The sequence below is a fragment of the Bemisia tabaci genome, chromosome 4, assembly GCF_918797505.1.
Source record: "Bemisia tabaci chromosome 4, PGI_BMITA_v3".
In the NCBI taxonomy this organism is placed as follows: Eukaryota; Metazoa; Arthropoda; class Insecta; order Hemiptera; family Aleyrodidae; genus Bemisia; species Bemisia tabaci.
The window spans coordinates 46958596-46981816 of record NC_092796.1 but is presented as its reverse complement, the minus strand read 5'-3'; the positions used below and the strand labels follow the sequence as shown (position 1 = coordinate 46981816).

Sequence of the window (23221 nt, the reverse complement as noted above, 5' to 3'; positions counted from 1 at the left end):
TTTCTCCACAACGTGTGCGGAGCCTTACGCCGCACAGTAGATCGAGTCAATTGGAGAGGTCGGGCATTATAGTTTTTACTAAAACTGCTGATTTTGATGTTTACAGTGGAAGAAACAAGGAGGAAAAACGGGAGACAAGGCTAAAAATACACAATTAATAAAACCCGAGACGTTTCGACTGTGCCTTGTTCGTTAGCAATTTTCTCTTTTTCTCAGATCCCGGCCACCACCATGTAGGGCTCAGGTTTTTTATCGTTTTTTTTTAAAAAAAATTTATTGTTTCCGACTGTAAATGACTCAGTTTTGAGTCGAAACGTCTCGGGTTTTATTAATTGTGTATTTTTAGCCTTGTTTCCCGTTTTTCCCCCTTGATTTGTTACTGTTACCATTGTCTCGGGCTGCTCTTAAAAATGTGTATCATTTGATGTTTATATAGTCACGTTTTAAATATTTAGGGGTGCTTCCAGCAGAAAATTTTCCGAGGAAACCAGAGGAATCATTTTTAAAACCTCAAAAATTGGTATAAGCGGAGTTATGAGCTTGTAACATTTCCAAACTTTGTCCGACCTCTCCTGTTGACTCGTTCCTCTGTGCGCCGAAAGCGCTGAGGGTTGTATTCATTGCCACTCCAACAGCTCATTTCCTTAGGCTAAATATGGTAAATATCGTGATTAAGGAAGGTTCGAGGAGATCCTTAGGATAGCATCATGTAAAATGAACAATAGAGGTATTTTTCGGTAAAAGGCGTAGGAGACTTCCAATACTGCTGAAATTGTGCGACGTAGTTTTGTAGTTGTAAGTAATTTATCCGGCGGTTCTGTTATGAATTTTTCCGTAGGTCTACTCCGAGTTTTTCCTCGCTATTGTAGGGAAGTAAGTCGATGAATTGTATGGTCCGCAAAAGTTTTAAAAAATCGCACAAACTTAGCAGCATTAGAAGCTTCATACGCGCCCTTTTGTCGAAAAAGACCTCAATTTTTGCAAACCTCGTGTAAAATGCAGCAGTATAGATAACTTGAGAAGAGAAATAGGTCCTTGTCTCTTTGTCTATCAATTTTAATAATCAGCCCGCTGAGTCCAAAACGTCTGATTCAGTGGCAAGGCGTGAATTATCAACCATCGATACTATCCTTTGAAGCTTCGGCAGGAGTCGATTTGTTTAAGGTATGCGCATTGCGAGCACCCTGATAACCGATCCTTTTCCATAGGTTAAATGGCAAATCAATGGATTCATCCCAAAGAACAACATGGCCCGACCCGAGTTCTATTTCCACAAAATGTGCGTTTGTCTAACAATTTTAATATTCAGCCCGCTGAGTCCAAAACGTCCGATTCAGTGGCGAGGCGTGAATCAATACTACTAAAACCATCGATACTATCCTTTGAAGCTTCGGTAAGAATCGATTGTAAGGTGCGCATTGCGAGCACCCTGATAACCGATCCTTTCCCGTAGGTTAAATGGCAGAACAATCGATTCATCGCAAAGAACAACATGACCTGACCAGAGTCCAATTTCCACAAAATGTGCGTTTATCTATGGCTTCGTCTATCAATTTTAATAATCAGCCCGCAGCGTCCAAAACGTCCGATTCAGAGGCAAGGCGTGAATTATCAACCATCGATACTATCTTATTAGAAGCTTTGATAAGAATCGATTGTAAGGTGCGCGTTGCGAGCACCCTGATGATAACCGATCATTTTCCATATGTGAAATGGCAAATCAATCGATCGATCGCAAAGAACAACATGGCCCGACCCGAGTCCTATTTCCACGAAATGTGCGTGGAAACCGCTACGATCCGGCGTGGCTAGGGCTGAGGGCGAAGTTGCGGGAGCGGCGAGGCATCGGCGGTGGAACCCACCCCGATGTGAGGGATGTTGGGGGAGGGGGGCGGACGGTCCCGCGTACCCTCTTAAATTAGCCTCGTATTACCTTACAAGTTACGGGCGGGGGCTGCCGTTCCGAAAGTTTGAAATTTCAGCAGCAGATACGGTTTAAAACACACTTCAACTTGCCTGGAAATAATTTCCGCGCAACTTTTCCGCACTGCGCTGGTGAGTGAAAGCGACTCCCAGGTTATCGGATTCCAGCGTCCGAAGTTGCCTTCGATGCTCTCGATTCTGTCGATGTATGGAAACGCCACCAGCTCCAACAGCCCAATACTCTGCCGTGCTAAGGAAAAACGCCGTATGAACCTTCAGGCCAAATTTCCACTAATGAAACACGAATTTCCTGGTAAAATTATGAATATTTTTCTTTCAATTTTTCATGTAACTTTGTTCGAAATTTCACCTAAAGTTCCTGAAAATTTCGAGGAAAAATGTTCATAACTTTCTTCAAAAATGAACATTTTATCGATGGAAATTTGGCAACCCTCGAATGTTCATACGGCGTTCTTCCTTAGCACGGCAGTACTGCGCCGTGCTGAAGAAAAACGCCGTATGAACATTCGAGAGTTACAAAATTTCCATCGATAAAATGTTAATTTTTGAAGAGAGTCATGAATATTTCCTTTTGAAGTTTCCAGATAATTTAGGTCTAATTACGAAGAATATTCTCTGAAGAATTGAACGAAACATTTTCACACGCTTTCCTGAAAATCCGTATTAAATTGAAGGAAATTTGGCAACTAACGAACGTTCATACGGCGTTTTTCCTTAGCATGGCAGAATACTCATCCACGCCTTATTGCGTCTATGATGTATTCATTGGGAGTTGAGTTTTTCGATTAGCGATTAATTCATCAGTATTGGTCGAACGTCTTTCGATTTGATTATTCATCGATTGTTAAGATTTCGATCAATTTATTGTTTAGTTTATTTTTTACTACCGAATAATCGAAAATGAAAAGCTGCTCGATTCGTCCGTTCGTCCTGCAAACAATAGATAAGTTGGGTTAGGTTGGGTTAAGCAACTAAACCAGCCTTGCGGTAACGCGTAGAGTATTTTTCGGTATTGAAGGCGCGATACGCTGAGTCCTCACAGATGCTTTTCACTACTTTCTTAATACGTAACTATACACCCAACTGGTTACATAGATGAGTGTGCCTTCCAACGGGAAACGTATGAATGAAAAAATCAGAAGCTGCCGCCGATATGATACCACATAAGAACTCAGTAAATCCCCCTTCATGATGAAAAGTCGGTCCTTCTAAAGTGCAATGAGAGATATGATAGCCATAGATTAATATTAGAGTCTGGTATGCTTGTATAACAAGTTAAGCTTTTGATGTTGTCAAGGTACGACATTTAGATAATAGCGCTTTGTAAATTTGTGACTTTTACCCGAAAGTTCAGCTACGTTTGTTACTCATCTAGGTTGCTATTTCACGCGCAGGCAAGTGAACTGGGTGGACAGATAGGAAGTAGGTGTACAAGAGATCGTTTACGATTGGTTCAAGACTTGTTTTACTTATGATATACTGCTCATACATTTTGCTTTAACAATAACCACAATGGCTGTCCTTCTTCAGAAATTTTAAGAGTTGTTTTTCTTTCTTTTTTTCTTTTTTCGATCTTATTTTAAGCACTGGGTGTGAAAGTATTTCAAGATATTAGGTTCATTTGTTTTATCAAATTAAATCAAACATTAATGCAACAGTTAAATCTTGCCATTTGCATCTCTGTATTTTGCAAAAGAACTGGCTGACAAGCTTGAGAGGTGAGCCGTGAGCCAGCGTCTTGAGGTCCAGTGATCTGGATCCACAAAGAGACCTCCATGGCGAGTAATGCCGATTTCCGGAAACTTCTTCGTTTCTTCTAAGGTGATAATGCAAAATACATTAAAAAATTGAAAACTCGTCAAAATCTACCGCTAGTCTCGCTCTGTTGTTGTTGTTGTTTATAAAATAAGCCAGAAATTGTAGTTCTTGATTGCATAATGTAGTTCAACTTGAACTGCAAACAAAATCCTCTGGAGCTCTTAACCAAAAACATTCAAGAATTTGACAAAAAATTGTTATATTACTGCAAGAAATTCTGTCATGTGGTAGAGTTCATACGAGCTTTTCCGCTAGCAAAACAGGGCAGCACTTGGTATGTGCCGCATGCTGAGCGCGCATCGCAAGTGATAAATATGACAGCAGGAGGTTAAGCTTTCTCAGAAATAACCGCGAGGCTGGGGTTGAAGAAATGAAAAAACAGCGGAGTCATTTTGTTAGGGGGCAATAATCGCGTAATGCAAATAAATCGCTTAATGGTGATTTATGGCGCTATCGTCACGACCCGAGGCACGCTCCTTGCAGCGTTGCCGATTTCCACTGTGAAACTCGACGATTCACTGTCGCATTGTGCGGGGAAACTCGGGTGATGACAACAGAAACGGCAACGCGGTAATTTAGCAAAAGTTCCGATTTCTAAGAGACATTGTTCACTTCGCAAAAAGTTCAATAGTCGATTGAGTGATCGGAGAAAAAAATTCGGTTCAGACAGCCACGGGATGAAACATTTTCAAAAAAAATCAACATCGTAAAATTTTACGGTTGAATATTTTCAAACATTTCCAGATATTATGAAATATGCGTTTTAGACACATTTGAAGAGAATCAGCCCAAACAAGTTTTACCGTAAACTAAGCAAAATTCAAAGACTTGAAATTTTGTTCGTATATTCTTCATGATCTGAGAAAATTCATTGAAATTCGTTCTCTCTTTCAAAATGAAGCATCAGAGGAACTTTTTGTCAAATGATTCGTTTTCCTCGAGAAACTTTGAAGAGGTGACTGATGACAAGAGCTTTAATTTAAATATACCTTGTCAAAAGGCTTATTTAAAAGAGAACAGGCTTGTTCACCATGAGTACCTGCCATAAAAATCATCAGCACAATACATATATAGAACGTTAGGAATTTTAGGGAGAGAAAGGGTCCGAAGTGAAGGAGAACATCAGGTTAAAGAGGTCGAATATGACATCGTTTCAACCTCATAACCGAATATCGGCAAATCTGGTGTAGCCGTGCTGACAGAATAACAGAAGAAAGTCTGGCAAAGAAAACGCTTGATTAGGTTCCTTCCGGGGGAAACGAAGCGAAATGGCGGCGACAGGGGGGGGGGGGGTGAAAAATATGAGGGAATAGCAACTCTCCTAGGGGCTGTGAGAGGACAGGGTAATGTGGCGGTTAGCTGTCACAGAACGCCACAGAGCGCTGTGATTGCGGCTCTTATGTAATAAGAATATCTAGGATGACCTGCGACAAACACAAATATTGGTAGCCAGAGAGCTGATGATGCCACCTTACGTTACGAACAAGATTTAAGTCCGCTTCCATTATGTGAGAGTACAAGATTGTAGCACCTTAGACGAGAGCACTGAAGCCTCCAAATATGATAGGTGAAAATTTTTTCAGCCCCAAAATTTGCCTTTTCACTCGAATCAGACAATAATACCATTCAAAGCCGAGCTATACAAGCCTCAGAAACGCTGAAAATGTATGATCCTTCCAATAGTGTGGCGTGAATTGCTGTATATCAATTGTTATGCCATTTAAACCTACGGTGAAGAATCGATTATTAAGGTGTTCGCTGCGAACACCCTGTGTATCGATCCTTTTCCATTGGTTTAAAGGCAAAACAATCGATACATCGCAAAGCACGCCACGCCACTGGATCCTTCTCGGACCTGGCCCCGTTTCTCTCTCCTTCTTTCTTCTCTCTTTCTCTCCTTCCCCACTTTCAGCAAGGTGGAGAGCCGATATAGCAGAGAAATGAAATTAATAATTACACAGTCACTGGCTTTGTACGTTCGGTCCTCTTAGATGTAATAATTACTGAGAGCAGTGTCTCCACATAGCGGTTTCGACTACTTCCGAGTTTATACTACGTGCCAAGAGCCACGGAAGACTTGGAAATCAGATAAACAGTGAAACCACTCGAGGTTTCTTCCTTCTTTTAACCCGCAGGTTAAGTTAGCGAAATTTGGAACGAAGAGCATTTTAGTCCTGAGAATAACATTTACTCTTAATAGGTCCTCAGCCTCTCTTTAAAAGGTTCACTGGTCACCAGCCCCGTTCAGAAATTTAAAGCGAGCCGCCACTCAACCAAGCAAAGTAATGTCACCTTCGTCTTCAAAACCTATAACAATCCGCCTCGAAGCACCGGACCATCTATGCAGGACTTTATTAGAACCTGGTCATGAATCTCATCCCCGTTCAAATGCCAACAGCCCTCAAAAGATCACGCTTAAAGATCTATTAAACCTGGAAACGACTAAGGTACCCAACAACGGAGTTGCCACTGTGAACATTTACAAGTTCTCGGTTCCCGGTTGAGTTCTGTCGAATATTGATTGAAAGGGGTTGGCGTAATACGTTCTGCTTTGGGGAAAAGTGGCTCGATCTAAGTGAAAATATGTTTGAATTTGCCACTGAGAAAATTTCTTCTTCAAGAATAAAAGAAACGATGATTTTATCAAGAAGAAAGTCGATCATATCAAGCAAACACCTGTTTGATCTGAGCGAATTTACGTTCTAGATTCGATATGAAATCTTCTTGACAGGCAATTTAAGAATATTTCTGCTTGAATCAAGTCATTTTTTCCAAAGTTGCACGATTTTCGTTTCTTACACGCGCATTACGTTTCTTCTGCTCAAAAATTTGCTCTTCGATCATCATTTAGCGAAAAGCAGCGCTGACCTCCGAAATAAATTTTTGCCTCGCCCTGTTACATTACTTCGGTTTTTGGTGCGGTTATTTGAATTTTCATTGGCGGATCCGGCAAATTGGCAACATTATTTTTCTCAATTTAGAGCCTATGGAAATGTATCGATTCTTGGAAGGGACAGATCTTCCGACAAGAATCGATTATTTAACATAGGTTCAAATGGAGGGAATCCGGTGTTGCCAAATTTTTGTATCCACTTCTGTGAATTTTACTATTCATAACCCCAACCTCCAAGAGAATGCTCGTATTCTAGGACTCATCGGATAATGTGCATGTTTAATTTCAAAACAGACTCATTCGATATCGGACTGATGAATAATCTGACTGCTCGTCTCTGAACCATTTTCCCAACCGAAAAATTCCACTTTTCCAACCTGGCGGCCCCGCTGCAAAATCTAGCTTATTAAACTGCAGCAATGAAATTTTGGACGGAGTTCTGGAGCGCCCTTTGATGCCCACCCGTACGACGCTCACCGATGGAGGCGCAGTTGCCGAACGGTCGTTTAAATCCGCCAATTAACCTCAGCCTCGACAGGAGTATCCTCACGACGTCCGTTCGAAATGGCAACCCGACTCCAGGGACTATCGCGCGAAGCTCAGGTTTTAATTTTCGCTTTATAGAACGGAGGAGCATTAAAATAATTGGTCGAGATAACGGGGCTAATATAGAGGGAGGGGAAGGGGGCAAGAACAGATTGGCATCGTAAAACACTGCGTTTACGGTTGGGTCGTAAAATCAAACGCCGAAAAAGCTGCTCCGATCTCTCGATGTAGAGCGCGACATAGACGTCGAGACGCCATGTTTCCTCCTTGGCGAGCCGTGAAAGGAAAAACACCGTACGGGCATTTGGGAATTGGAAATTTCCTTTGATAAAACACCATTTTTTAGGCTAACTTGTAAGTATTTTCCCTCTAATTTTCAGGCATATCAATACGCGATTCAATCGGAAGAGTCTGAAAATTTTGGAGAGAAATAATCATTTTCGTCAACAAAAAAAATATTTTACCTATCGGAGGATTTGGCAACATTCGGATGATCGTACGGAGTTCTTCTTTGGCATGGTAGTTATATCGAAAGCCTGAAAACTCAACTCGGAAACGTTGCGAGTTCGAGATGAATTTTCGATAGTGAGCTTTGCTCTAAGCGTCTGCTATCGTACTTTTTCAACTAAACGCAAGCAGGATGTCTAGTTTTTTTCGTTTTGGGAAATCCTGATGAAATCCAGATTTTTCCTGATTTTTGACTGCTAAATCCTGATACCATAGTTTTTCCAAATCCTGATGAAATCCTGATTTTTGGCGGAGAAAAATTAGAATCTCTGCATAAGCGTATGCGAAAGCATAAAGAAGTCCGATCGGACAGGCGACTTTTCTCAAATCCTGATTTTACGACCAATTTTTCCTCAAACCCTGATGAAATCGAGATTTAATCCTGAGTGATCTCAAATCCTGATAGAATGGGGAAAATCCTGATGCTAGACACCCTGGCAAGACACCCTTTGAATTCATAGTGATGGATAAAAGTGATGTTTCCAAAGCTCGCTCACTTCCGAACTTGGGAAAAAAAACCAAAAAGAGGGGCAGTTGTGATGACAATAACAAGTGTAAAAAGACGACCCCTCTCTCTCCCTCTAACCATCCTCTCGCTCCCTGGGAGGGTAAAGACACTTCGGGGTGGTGATTGAGACTGCACTCACCCGCGAGAGGTTCATAGAACTCTTCTGGGGTGGAAATTCAATCTCTAAAATTTACGCTGCTCGCTTCAACTAAAATGAATTCTCGTTTTTGCTTGTGCATTGAGGTGAGCAAAGGAAGATACGCCTCTTTGTTGCCTCTCTGGCGTAAAGACGTATCCCGATATCCGCATGAGCTCTACTTTGAGTAAAAACCCATGCTTTCTAGGGCTCATTCGAAAATCGAGGTACACGCCCTTACGTCAGAGGAACGACGCCTTGAGGCACCGACTAGCCCCTTGTGGTAGATGGAAAGTAGATAAGTGTCAAATTTCCGGCAAAAAACAGACGAAACGCTTGGCGGAGATGTCAAAAAAAGAAGTCCAAGGAAATAAGACGGAAACTAAAGAAATTTAGTGGCTGCATAACCGCGACCTTAATTAGTTTTTGCGAGGCTTGATGCGATGAGATTGGTACGCCCCATCTCAGAGAATTAGAATTTCCATCTGCTATCGCAGATAACCTGATATCATCACAGGTACCTGCGCAAAAAAAAAAAAAAAAAAAATGACATAGCATATTCCGAAGTGGGGAGCGGACAAAAATGAAGGCGCTTTCTAAATGGCGACGCTTGGATGCAACTATTCGTGCTTCAAGGATGTCTGCGTTGCACACACAAATAATTGAAGGCGCTCGGGTTTCTTTATCACAATGCCTACCAAATATTTGAGTTCACGGGATGTCTGACGTCTATGTCGCATTCAAAATCACGTTAACTATCACTAACTTCGGAATGCGGACGAGCAAAATAATCCCAATGATGGTGCGGAAACGTTAACGTCTTCGATAAAAACAGAAACTTCAAACAACCTAGGAAGACTCGTTCGACATTATATTGGTATGTTCATACATCGGGGAACCTGATTAACCAGGATGTGTATTTTTTTTTTCATTCTGGGAAATCCTGATTTTTCCTGATTTTTGACTGCTGAATCCTAATTTCATAATTTCTCCAAATCCTGATTTCATAATGTATCCAAATCCTGATTTTTTGCGGAGAAAAATTACGGAGAAAAACTTCATACAAGGCAAGTAACTTCGCAAAAATTGCTGGATAAAAAAATCCGATCGGACGGCCGACTTTTCTCAAATCCTGATTTTACGATCGATTTTTCCTCAAATCCTGATTGACCTCAAATCTTGATAGAACCGGTAAAATCGGAAAAATCCTGTTGCTAGACACCCTGTCAAATGACTGATATGCCATCCGAACGGACGGCCGACTTTTCTCAAATCCTGATTTTACGACCGATTTTTCCTCAAATCCTGATAGAATCGGTAAAATCGGAAAAATCCTGTTGCTAGACACCCTGTTAAATGACTGATATGCCTATTCCTGAAATAAAGCAAAGTCTGAAGTTTCACAGATCGGTGTTCCTTAGCGCGGCAGCGTTTGGGCATAGTTGAACAAAGACGCACCAAGTCCCAAAATAAGGTTTGAAGGTGTCTTCCTCCATAAGACTCACTGTAAATGTTAAGGTCAAAATTTGTCGACTATTATTACGCTCAAATTATTTTCTCTCAACTTTAATTTCTGACAGGAGATTTATTAAGACTAATCAAAATCGAAACTACTCCCAACTCATTTTCTCCAAATCGCAATCTTTTAGTAAAGCTCGACCCAAATCAAGTTCGGCGCTGCAAAATTTCTAAAAAATTACTTTGCTCGGACGGCGAGAGATCTCCAGCTAGGTCAGATGACGTCACGCTATCATTCAGCATGGCGTTGCTCTTGTTCGCCTCCCTTTGAATAGTGAATAGTGACGTCAGTCCTAGACGTGTCCGCTAGGTGCCTGTGGGTTCTCCACCAAGATTTCGCGGGACGCGGGAGGGGGAGGGGTAACCGCAAGCTACGGCCGAAGGGTGCGAGCATAAATTCCTGATAACTAGTCGAAGCGTGATTGAGCGGCCCTCGGGGGTGAAATTGAGGGTTTCGGGAGGAGGGAGGGTGGGGGGAAGGGTCTGAGCTTCAAGCCACCAGCGTGAGATGGCAAACACTTGGCCCTGTCGCTTTGTCTCCTCGTCGTCTTGCCACTCAGCAGTAATCGCAATTTTCGAGCGGAAATCCGGTTGAAATTTAGTTGAAGATTCTTTGAGGCCATCGCTGATTCCAAATTAATCAAGTTCAAAACCGAGCATCCCTCGCGGCATCAAGGATATAATTGAATAATTGCGGGATTTAACATCTCAGTGACTTTTTTGAGCATTATTTTGGGGCAGAAACTGAGTGATAATGATCCACTCACTCGAAGTTAGATACCTCTATAGACAGAGTATGGCCATTTCTGTTCCGGTTTTTCATTGGTCGCGTGAAAATAGGCTGACACGATGTTCTTACGGCCGTAAATAAACAAACAAGATGGCTGTTATCAGCAAGCAAGATTGAGGTCATGCACATCTTACATCCTCCTGTGATAAAGGTGAAAGGCGATTTAACAATGTTTTCATGCGTTTTTCGTGTGTTATTCGTAGATATACTCGTTTAAATTGTTACTGCCGCATAATTGAAATTTTTGTCAGATATAGCTTCTTATCGATGTTACGGTGAGCCGCCATCTTGTTTGTTTATTTACGGCCGTAAGAGAATCATGAAGCCTAAAAACTCGTTGACCAATCAAAAAACGGAACAGTTTTCCTACAGTAAAAAGATACGAATGGCCATACTCTGTCTGTAAAGGTACACTACTCGAAACCACAGGTCATCGGACGTGAGTTCAAAAACTTGCGTAGTTCGTAGAAGTATGAGTGAATCTTCGTAATTAATATTTTTTAGTCTTAATTCTTACAGCCTGTTATTGGAATTTAAAAAATGTACGTGTTCGAAAAAAAAAAAAAAAAAAAAAAAAAAAAAAAAGCTGAACATGAACTTTTCTGCATGCTCAGCATTTCTCCGAGCTCTCATATCTCTCACTCAAAATTACACATGTTCCTCAGATTCGTTTGCACTCACCAGCTGTAGATGTCAATGCATGCTGAATATTTAAGTTTACAACGGATGCGGCATTCTTACCTGAAACAAACAATAAAAACAGACTCATGAATAACACTTCAATAAAACTGCACTGGAAAAAAAAACACATTGGATCTAGAGTCCAGACTCGTGAAAACATTGACAAGAAACAATACTCTTGATTCAATCAGATTTTTGCTTAAATCAAAAGGAAATCCGCTACAATTAAGAGGCTTGGTTCTTGATTTAAGCAAAAATCCCATTGAATCAAGAGAATGTATTCTTGTCGCCGTTTTAAGAGTCTGGACTCAAGATCCAATATGTTTTTTTCCCAGTGTGATGGGCTGATAAATGGACTGCGTACAGAAAAATGAACAATTTTCTTCCTTAAAATAAGAAATACATGTGTGCTTTTAAGCTTCTTAAGCAGAAGTACGCTTTTCGAAAAGAGCCAGAAAATTTGAATCCTTTTTGCGTATTTGCAGTCGACTCATGCGGAAAGGTATCAACCCACATGTAATTAATCCACTTTGACAGGCAAGTTCATAAATTTCTATCAGATTAATGAGACTCAACGGAGAATTGAGTGCATTGGCAAGGCGTAAATGATCGATTATCGATATTTCCTCATTTGAAGCTCTGGCAAAGAATCGATTATTAAGGTGTTTGTTGCGAACACCCTGTTCATCGATCCTTTTCCATAGGTTTAAAGGGCAGATCGGTCGATATATCGCGAGGCACGCCACGCCACTGATTGAATATGAAATTCAACAGTGCTGTGTTAAAAAAACTTTTATTATTTGTTTTAAAAGGTTCATTTTTTTCAAAAAAGATGTTACAATATTATTTACGATCTTTTAAAAAAAAACCTCTTTTCCTGTGCAAAGAGAAGGGTCGGTTTCAATGCCAGAGAGAAAACCATTTCTCCAGCAGGTTCTCGTTGCGCTGAGGAAAATAATAACGGTTGCGCCAATAAAACTTTAGTCACGACAATGGAAATCCTCTAGTCATAAATAATTTATTATAGTCCTCAACAACCAGAATTTCGTTATGGCAAGGAGTTTTTCGTCTTATCTAATAGTACCCCGAGTTTCAGGAACGAGTTGATGGTGAAACTGCAGAAATGTACTACCTTCATCACGATGTTAACCCTATGGAGCTTTCTCCAAGAGAAAGGAGCCGCTTCAGGAACGAATTGATGGTGAAACTGCAGAAATGTACATCTCGGTTTCCGGCGTTGCAACCTTTCTATCATACTTTATTTTCTACACGGAAAACTGCTAAACGTTATTACTTTAAACTTTCAGCGATTTTTCTTCTCTTCACGAAGAATATTCAGCGGGCATGATGAATACTCCCCTCAGTATTCTGTACCAAAATTACCCACTAAGCTTGCGGGTTCTTTTCTCCTCGCAAGAGAAAGGTTCCCTCATTGTCATGAATCTGATTTTCCATAGCGAACTGATTCTGAACTAATCTTTGGCCGAAGTTTAATCCGGCAACTAAGTGCATCTCTGGGCGAGGCGCGCCAATATTTTGTTTTGTCGGAGCTACTTAAAATCGTCTTTGAGGAGCGAATATTTTAAAAGCTTTTAAAGGAGCTTTCCGAGCTCGGGGAAGGCGCCGCCCTCCATAGATCGGCCGGAACACGCGAGTGCTTGCTTACCTGCCGGTCGATTGTCGAATCGACTTATCCCTATCTTAGTAATGCACTTTATCGAATGGTATCGTTCGGCAACGATTTGATAATCGATTCAAGTTCGATTAAGCCACGCTGCAAGCACTCTCGAGTGTGACACTCAGCGCTCGGCGATCTTGCCACCGGGTCGAGAAGTTTCCGAGCGCCCACCCGGCAGTGGCGTGGCGTGCTTTGCGATGGATCGATTGTTATGACATTTAAACCTATGGAAAAGTATCGATATACAGGGTGTTCGCAGCGAACACCTTAAGATTCGATTATTTAATACAGCTTCAAATGGGGAAATATCGATAGATCGCAAAGCACGCCACGCCACTACCACCCGGGTTCATTTTCAATTGCGAATCTAGCCACTCCTAGGTTTCAACTTATAGATCTCTTAAGCGAAAACGCCGGGGGAAGGAACACGGAAAAGGGCCGCGAGAACAGAGCGACTGAAAATCAAGACAAAGGTGGAGGATTTTTATGAACGCTTGATGAACCTCCATTGCATGGTTAAAAATTTTCGTGTTTTTACACTGAAAGAATGGTTATGTAGCGAGAGACCATACCGCTTGGAAAATCTGAGGTATGAACTGCTTGTACACACGGTCTAGCTTTCACGACTTTATCAACGGTGCAAGTCGGCAATCACATATCTCGTTTGCGGTGTCTGAAAATCTCCGCCTCTATGTTATTTTTTTAAAGGAGAACAAATTGACAACATTCCTTGACGTTTTTGTAGAATTTTCTTCGCACAGAGAAGAAAAATCATGGCAATTTTAAAGAATTGCCGTTGAGTAGTTTTCCGTCTAAAAAATAAAGTATGACAGGAAGTCTGCGACGTCGCAAACCGAGTTATGTGATTGCCGACTTACACCGTCGATATACTGCCATGCTAAGGAAGAACGCCGTATGAGCCTTCAAGCGTTGCAAAATTTCTTCCAATACAAAAAAAATTTACTGGAAAAATTTTGATTATTTTTCTTTAAATTTTTCGGACGATTTTGTTCGCAATTTAATCTAACATATCTGAAAATGTCATGAGAGAGTGTGCATACCTTTCCTCAAAAATACATGTTTCATCCGGGAAAAAAACTGTCATATCTTCGATAAGATTCGCCACTTTTTCTCCCGGCAGAACTTCAAAAAAAAAAAAAAAAAAAAAAAAATCCGGGAAAATTTGGCGACTAGGTATCGAATGTTCATACGACGTTCTTCCTTAGCATGGCAGTACAGCAGATATCTGCCGTAAACATGTCGTGTATGGAAAAGCAGGTGTATGAACTTATTGATCGTATGGTATGGACTCGGAGTCCGCATACTAAAGGTCCAGTTACACGATCAAATTGAGCCATCAAATTGGGCCTCTCATTGGTCGCATCCTCACCTCAGGTCTTTTTCCACCAATCAGAGCTTCAGTTTGATGGCTCAATTTGATCGTGTAACTGAACCTTAAAATTTAATAATAAACATATCCACAGTAAAAGGATAAATTCGATTAAACATACGTCCATTTATAATATTGTGGACATTTTGGAACAACAAAACCAAGACAAGTGGTTATCAAGTTCAGCCATCGAGTTCTCGTCCGTGGAATGCGTATCATGATGTGTCTTGTATCATGCCGCTTGGATTTACGTGATGAGTGAGCTTGTCTTCTTTATGGCCGGCGCGGCGCGCTGATTGGCAGAGAAAAATTTGGCAACTCCAATCGGATTCCTATGCGAAGGTGGACTGGTCGGAATAAACATCCATAGTTGGGCACAACACAGTGAATAATAGAGGATGCTAATATTTTTTTCATCGTGACCCTCTTCCGTCTCTTTCTCCTGCCGTATCAATCTGTGTACTTTTGTCCCGCTTCCTCTCTTCACTGTCCCTCGGGAGGAAAACCGGCTTCTCTGCTCGGTAGGGTACTCCTTTCGAACTTCTACTTGGAGCTCCTGGAAGCAGTCGCTTAAAACGCACACAAGCGGGTTCGACTCGAGTTTATTCAGAGAAGCTCCAGCCTCGAGAGGTCTCGCGGGAATATGATGGAAATCTGCCGTTTGACGAGAGAATTGTCATGCCGGTGGTTTATCGAGGCTTCCGTTGAGGATTTACGGCGGGAGCGTTGGGTTTGATTAAGTAAGTAATGAAAATGAACAATCCGTGGAGGTAATGGCGGGAAAAACTCAAGTGTTGATTCAGATACCCAAATCTATTCTTTCGGAGTGGGGACAAGTTGTTCAAAAGTCAGGCAAAGCAGGAATTGACACATTTAAGGTGATTCGATGGACGCTATATTTTGTGTCAGAGCGACATGCGATGCGATGTATCGCATCGATTGGTTCCATTTTTTCAGCTACTCGTCATTTTTCTCGAATTTTGAGAACGCAATCCTGTTGTCACGGGACTCAAGAATTTACTCACCAATTTTGACAGACAAAGCCAACGTAATAAAGGCGTGGTTTTTTTAGAGGAAAAATCACGCCTATAGTACGTTGACTTTGTCTGTCAAAATTGGTAAGTGAATTCTTCAGTCTCATGACAACAGAAATGCGATCTCAAAATTCGAGGAAAACGACGAGTAGCTATCGTTCTGACACAAAATATAACGTCCATAGAATCACCTTAAGAGGCAGAATCATCAGACGTACTCAGCCTGAAGCAACCTATAACTACATTCTATGTCACCTAATTCTCTCTCATGTATTATTGTTTCAACAAAGAGCAAAACGTTCCAACACCTTTACGGTGGCTCTTCAGTTGATGCGCAGTACATTCTGAGAACGGTCGATGCATTTCAAATTTTAACCAGTGGGTTGATTATTTTGGGGAAATCGAAATTTCAGTCCGTGGACCAATCATTCAGGAATACCTATTCGTGCCAAAAATTCTCTTCCAAAATCTTAAAACAAAGTCAAAAGTACTGTTTGCAATTGATATTAACTCCTATGCATGGAAATTCCTTAATGGTTGATCTTACCTACTGACTAAAGTTTTGATTTACCAAAAATAAATCATCGAAAGTTTTAAGTTTGAAATACATCGATCGTACCCAGAATGCATTGCGCAAAAACTGAAGATCCACATCAGACTTCCTGTGAGTGTAACCTAAGCTATGAAAAGCATATGCACAAAATTTCAAGTTCCATTGTTCTTCACTTTTCCGTTTAGTTAATAAAGCATCGGAGAGAAAATTCTTCATTAAATCGTCTTTTTACTGATCGTTTCCAGCAAATCGAATTGCTGCACATCGGTTTTGGAAGCATCATACCTCTGAAAAACGCGGGCATCACTTTCAAGATGAGTGGATACAGGTGAATTTCTAGCTTCTAGTTGGACACCGATTTTAAAACCCTATCAAAACTATTCACAGATTGAAACCGAGCTCTGGTTAGGGTCCATTTTATTGAGCAACTAAACTAACGTTGCGGTGACGCGTGGAGTATCATGTTGGAATGAAGGCGCGTGGATATCAGTGGCAAACGATGCGAGAGGAGAAAAATCAGACTATCTACGAATATCAAACCTACTTCTGCGGAGCTGAGAACGTTTTCTTCACATACTATTCCGTCCTTTTTGAGAAATATTGACGAAACTTCAATAAGCAGAAACTTCAAACTAAAGGTGAGAGAACGATTCTAAAATTATCTCGCGTTGACTTTGAACGGGGTGTAGATTCAACAAGCTCAACATGATTTTCATCGACTCCTCAAAGCTTATCATGTGCCTATAGTAAGCACAATAGATGCAAAAATAATAATCATTACCACTCAAACGTTGACCACCAACATCATTTCCTCTTTTTGACTAAAATAATGTGGCTTCCTACTGCGATTATTAATTGTACGTTGTAATTGACTAACTGGCGACAACTCACGAGGGACCCTCCTGGACCCGTTCATGAATTATGTAACGCTCTGAGAGAAAGTAAGTCGAGGCACGGGAAAAAAAACACATTGGATCTAGAGTCCAGACTCTTAAAAACATCGACAAGAGAAAGTACTCCTGATTCAATTAGAATCTAGCTTAAATCAAGAACCAAGCCTCTTAATTTGAGCGGATTTTGTTTTGATTCAAGCAAAAATCCGATTGAATCAAGAGTATTTTTTCTCGTCAATGTTTTCAGGAGTCTGGACTCTAGATCCAATGTGTTTTTTTTTCCAGTGGGCGAACGTTACACCATTTTTTTAACGTGTGAAAGGATAGCGTTCTGCGTCACAAAAACATTACAAGGAGAGAGGGGAGTTAAAAATTCCGAAAAAGTGCGTAACTTGATTTTAGGAATGCTTCCATAGTTAGTACGTCATTTCATAGTTGGTCCCATGAGTTAGGTTATAGTTCTTTTAGTTCCTAGCAACCAAGCAACCAACCAATAAAACTAATTGTATCTGTGAATTATCCCGTTGTCTTCATAATTTAATAATTAGCCCGCATTCCCTTTATCGAATGGACCGGGTTTATCAGAAAGGAACCAACCCACATAAAGTTGAAACTGAGAAAAAGAGTGTTGAAGTTTTATTTTTCTATTAAGCTGAAGTTAGAAAATAAACTTAACCCCTCTTAACACAGACTAATCTTTTTTCTCTCGACTTGGAGTTTTTGGCAGGGGAATGTATACGACTAGTGGCGCTCAAAAACATTATTGACTCAATTTTTTCGGAAATGTGGGTTGGTTCCTTTCTAATGAACCCCGTCCAAAAACTGGCAAACACGGTAGGAAAAAAAAACAAGAAAAAAAACCAACGAAAAACAAGAACAAGAACAACGCTAATAAAAAAGGGGCTCGAAGTCGACCGACTGAAAAAATTGATACTTTCAAGAAGAGATACTTCGATTCCGAATGCTTTCTCCGTCTGATTTCCCGTGAGATGAGTACAATGTGATAAGTTTGGCCGCGTGCGCCTCGTATCCCTTCTTCTGATAGAGTGCATTCCCGAGTTTTGAATAGAAAAATCCATTTTCCATTTAGGCTCCGTGACTTACAAGGAAAGTTCTGTTCCTTTTTCTTCCAGGCTAAGAAAAAAGCCGTAAGAGCCTTCAGACGTTGCCAAATTTCCATCGACAACTCACGAATGGACCACTAGACAAGGTACGAATTTAAGCAATCTGATACATGTTTCTTAATCAGAATTTTACGTAAAACACGATTCTTACAACGAAAATTACTGAAACCTTTAACGAAGATATTAACGTTTTTATTACACATTGGTTACGAGGAATTTGAACTGCCCGCTCACAAGAAACTCAAAGCTCTACGTGAGTAAAATCGCGCACTACGACGGTTTCAGCAAGCTTCTCAATCGAGCAATGTTCATTTCCCACTATGTGTTGTTCAAACTATAAGCAATTTGCTATAGCTGAGTCAAAGCGTCAAGATCGAGGTTGCCAGATTTTTATATAGCAGAGACTGTCATGATAACGTTTAGCGCTCGATGTGAATCACGTAGAGCATTGAGATTTCATGAGCGGGTGGTTTGAATTCTCGCATTAAGAATCATTAAATATCTTCTTAAGGTATTAATTTCGGTACTTTTCGTTGAGCGCATCGTGTTTTACGTGAAATTTTGGTTAAGGAACATGTATCAGAATGCTGAAATTCGTACTTTGTCTAGTGGTCCATTCCCAAAGAAAATTTTCATCCTCGCGAGACCTAGAAGAAAAATGAATAAGAGCGAAAGCTCACGTCCTCTCTTCCACTCCCAGTAGAAAGCACAAAAGTTGTCAAACCAAAACTTGGACTGAATAAAAATAGAGCGGCGCGGAGGGAGAAGAAGCACACTCATGCGCAATATCTCCGCGGTGGAAATTAATTCGTCCCTGTTCTTCAAAACTGTCTCTAGCGTCCCGGTCTCAAGACGCGAGAACACCTTTCAAAATATGGAAAAATAAGACGTTGGATTGTGCCAACCTGTCTTCTTGTCAATTACTTTCGTTTTATCTGAATTGAATTTCACAACTGGGAATCCTTTTCTCCCTTGTCTACTGTCCCGCGGCCCTGTGTTCGGTTACCTTTTTGCTCGAACCTTCGCTAACCATTTTTCTTACTTTCCTACCCTTTTACACCAACCTGACAATTTTTTCGAGAACTAAGAGACCTAGAAAAATTACGTCGCTCAAAAGAGTTTTTTTGTCGCATCAGCAAGTTAGCAACTTCACTGCAGAGGATAATATCATCAGATCCTCAATGACCATTGACCAGAAAAAGGAGCTTTAAATCGGTGATCAGACTGCAAAAATGCGTACCTCTGTTGCAGTGTTCCGAAATCTCCGCTATTTTAGTTTTGAAAAGGAAACCACAGTAGTAGTAAACCTCAGATGGTAAGAAATATTTTTAAAATAACCAACTCCACTTCTAATATACTATAATGATATGGTGTAGACAGTATCTGTCACTTCTGTAATTTATCACCTCTAACCATCAAACACGTACTTATGGACTGCTCTGCCCTCAGATATCTCCAATCACAGATCTACTCCCCTACTATCAACAGAAGTACAAACCCACTTTCATGCGATGAACCCAATATTACTATCAAAATTCTGAAACTCTTCACCTCTCTTAATTTAAAGAACTAAATTTTCGTAAATACTCCCATTTTCAACATTCTCTATAAAGACGTTAATAGCCTGTGACGCTGAATGTCTTAAAATATACTAACTAACTAACTATCTTTTCGAAAAGGCGTTGACACCGATTGTTAATGGAAACAACGTTTCGTGAGCGACTTGCAATAGTTCTGCGGGCAAGCGTCGCGTCAGTACAAAGAGCTGGAAACTACCAGCGCAAACCAAAGCGCCTTCATTTTTGACGCAAGCAACACGCCCATCCTTTGTGCACGAATAGTTGCATCCAGGCGCTACTACGAATATCAACGGAATCACCACGAAAAGAGAGCCCGACTTGCTTTGCTTTATCTTCGCCCATCGTGCATATATCACTACGATCTTCGCCCGATTTAACACGATAGTCCTTGAGACACGAACTATTTTCAATTCACTGGAAAAAAAAAACATCGGATCTTGAGTCCAGACTCTTGAAAACATTGACAAGAAAAAATACTCATGATTCAATCAGATTTTTGCTTAAATCAAAAGGAAATCCACTCAAATTAAGAGGCTTGATTCTTGATTTAAGCAAAAATCCGATTGAATCAAGAGTAATTTTTCTTGTCGATGTTTTTAAGAGTCTGGACTCTAGATCCAATGTGTTTTTTCCAGTGTTTAATTGCACACTTAAAAAGGTTGAATCGTCTGAGTCGGATACTTGGTGTCCCATATAGATCGGACTGTTCGATTTGTCAACGCGGAATGTCGGTTTGTGACAAAAGAATTTTGGTTCGAGTGGCAGGACTTACTCTATGCTCTACTTCATGGGTAAATACGCACTTGATCTTTTTGGATCTGGATCTTCTGATTTAATTTGATTAAAAACGTTTAAAAATTGTATCCTAGAAATTTGTAGCTACCCTCCATATCGTCCTCCAAGTGCTGAAAGAGCGTAACTACATATTGACGTGAGCCCGAAAAAGCATAAAACTGAATGGGACGACAGGGTTCATTGTAGAATGTTTTTCCGCCCGTATGCCAAGAAGGCGACAATATGTGGCACCGGAACCAAAAAGAGCAATTTGTAGAACCGTTATCGGTAAAAACGAGCGGAATCACGAAATATCGTAGAATCATCGCTGTTTGCAGAGCGACAAGATATCTTGAATTAAAAAATGCCCTGACTTTTTAGATATTCTGAACATAAAAATCCCTGACTTTTCCCTGTCTTTTCGGAGTTATTTTGGGAAGGTATCTGATAAAAGCCCGAAGGCGACGGCATGGACGTCCTGTGAAAGGTTGGCGACAAGGGGTGGAGGAGGAGATCAGAAGGTGCCAATCGCCTGATGGTCTCTGGAAGGATAGGGGGCAATGGCGATTGGGCGTCGCAGAGCGCGAGGCTGCGTTATAAAAGCGGCTTAATGTATAAATCTGATAAATCTCTATTACGAGCAATTGACGGCTTCTTCGGTAAAAGAGGGTATGAATTTTGCTATGCTGTTGAGATTGTGCAATTTTTACAGTGTTTGCGGTGGATAAAATTCATTCACGGTAGACTTACTTCCCTACAATAGTGAGGAAAAACTCAGAGCAGTTAGGAAAAGATTCATAGCAGAACTGTCAGATAGGTTACTTACAACTACAAAACTACGTTGCACAATCTTAGCAGCATTAGAAGTCTAATATACGACCTTTTACCGAAAAATGCCTCAATTCTGAGCGTGAGGTACTTATCCTTGAAAGCGAAAACGTGCAATGTTTTAGCTGCAGAAAAAATTTCGGCAACAGAATTCCCGAAATTTTCTTGACTTATCAGAGTTCGGTAAAATTCTTTCTTCGTAAGAAATGATTTTCAATTCTACCACTCACTTTCGGACTCCTTCTACATCAAAATACATGTATTTGATTCCTTTATCCTTGACACTAACAAAACGGAGAGTGGTGAGAGGACGAAAAACTTTTCAAGCTCCTACCGGTAAAGCTTTGGAGCTTTTTTTTACGTCTTGTCTTTTTAAGTCAGAAATGAGAGGAAATGCCAATAGCTTTCGGACCAATTCTACACTAAAAAAAGTGGTCTCTTTTCACTTAAAAAACAATTCAAATGCAGGGAGGTAGATTAAAGTGAAACCATTAAAAGCTCCTGTCGATCAAACTTTGGTGCTTCCTTCATATTTTTCCTTTATTAGTATGAAATTATATTAATTCTACCGATCTTTTCCAGACCCCTTAAACATAAAGGTCGCTCCTTCATCCTAAACGGAGGGAGATATGGGGCACCCGAAACTACTAAAAGCTCCTATCGGTTAAACTTTGGTTATTCTTTAAATTTGTTCTTCCGCGATGAGGACCTAGGACCTATCTTAAATTCTACCAAACACTTTTAGAACCCTTCTGAATCATAAAGTTGGCTCCTATCCTACATCCTTGAAAATGACCAAACGGAGAGAGTTATGAGGACATGAGACAGTTAAATGCTTTTAACGATTAAACTTTAGAGCTTTCTTTAAAATACTTCGTTTGAAGTAAGAAATTACGTGGAATTCTACAACTGCTTTCAGACTGCTTCTACAAAAAAAAAGTTGGTACCCTTATCCTTAACAGATGCAGATAGGAGAAAGAGAAACTCATTCCGGTTATAGCTCATACCGGCTTGCATTCGATGGTTTCTTTGAATTCATCCCGTTTTCGTAAGAAATAATGGTAAATTCTATTCATCACATTCAAACCCCTTCTATACCAATTAAGTTCCCTCTCACTGAAATCTATGTCAAGTTAGGTGAAAAAGTTGAAGCCCTTATCCTCAACAGAGGCAGGTAAGGAGATGAGAAACCTCATATGTTCGTCGCTCATGCCGGCTTTTCGATGGTTTGTTTAAATTTTTCCCGTTTCAGGAAGAAATAATACGAAATTCTATTCATCACTTTCAGACCCCTTCTACAACATAAAGTTCCTCATCACTAAAAACTATGCAAATGCAGGTGGGTGGACAGAGGGTGAAATTGTAAAAGTTTCTATCGGTTAAACTTTGGTAGTTTCCTCAACTTTCTTCATTCGCTCATACCGGCTTTTTGATGGTTTCATTACAATTTTTCCGTTTCAGGAAAAAATAATACGAAATGCTATTCATCACTTTCAGACCCCTTCTACAGCAAAAAGTTCCTCATCACTAAAAACTGTGCACGTGCAGGTGGGTAGACAGAGGGTAAAAATTGTAAAAGTTCCTATCGGTTAAGCTTTGGTAGTTTCTTCAACTTTCTTCATTCTTACAAAGTAAGAAATTGGGTGGAATTTCAATTGTCACTCTCGGATTCCTTCTAGATCAAAAAAATTGGCTCGTTGTCTTTAAAAATAATCGAACGGTGGGAGGTAGGGCAGAGGGTGAAAATAGTAAAAATTTCTATCGGTTAAACTTTGGTAGTTTCTTCAACTTTCTTCATTCTTGCAAGGAAGAAATTGAGTGGAATTTCAATCGTCACTCTTAGATTCCTTCTAGATCAAAAAAATTGGCTCGTTGTCCTAAAAAACAAATCGAACGGTGAGAGGTAAGAGGACGTGAAAGAGTTGAAAGCTCTTACCGGCTAAACTTTTGATGTAGAGGAGAACGAGGAGGAACGTGGCGCGAGAGAGGTTAGTCGGCGACACGCTAGCGGTCGACATGACTGCTG

At 40.5% G+C, this 23221-nt stretch overlaps 1 protein-coding gene across 3 annotated transcripts in view; it reads right to left on the bottom strand.

Annotated features, from left to right (window-relative positions):
* Positions 1-23221, bottom strand: part of LOC109043763 (cell adhesion molecule Dscam2) — a 310700-nt gene extending 287479 nt beyond the window's left edge. For all 3 annotated transcript variants that reach the window (XM_019061073.2, XM_019061072.2, XM_019061074.2), the window contains exon 1: positions 23132-23221. In XM_019061073.2, coding sequence (XP_018916618.2) covers positions 23132-23213 — 82 coding nt within the window. In that variant the 5' untranslated portion in view covers positions 23214-23221. The remainder of the gene's footprint in view (positions 1-23131) is intronic.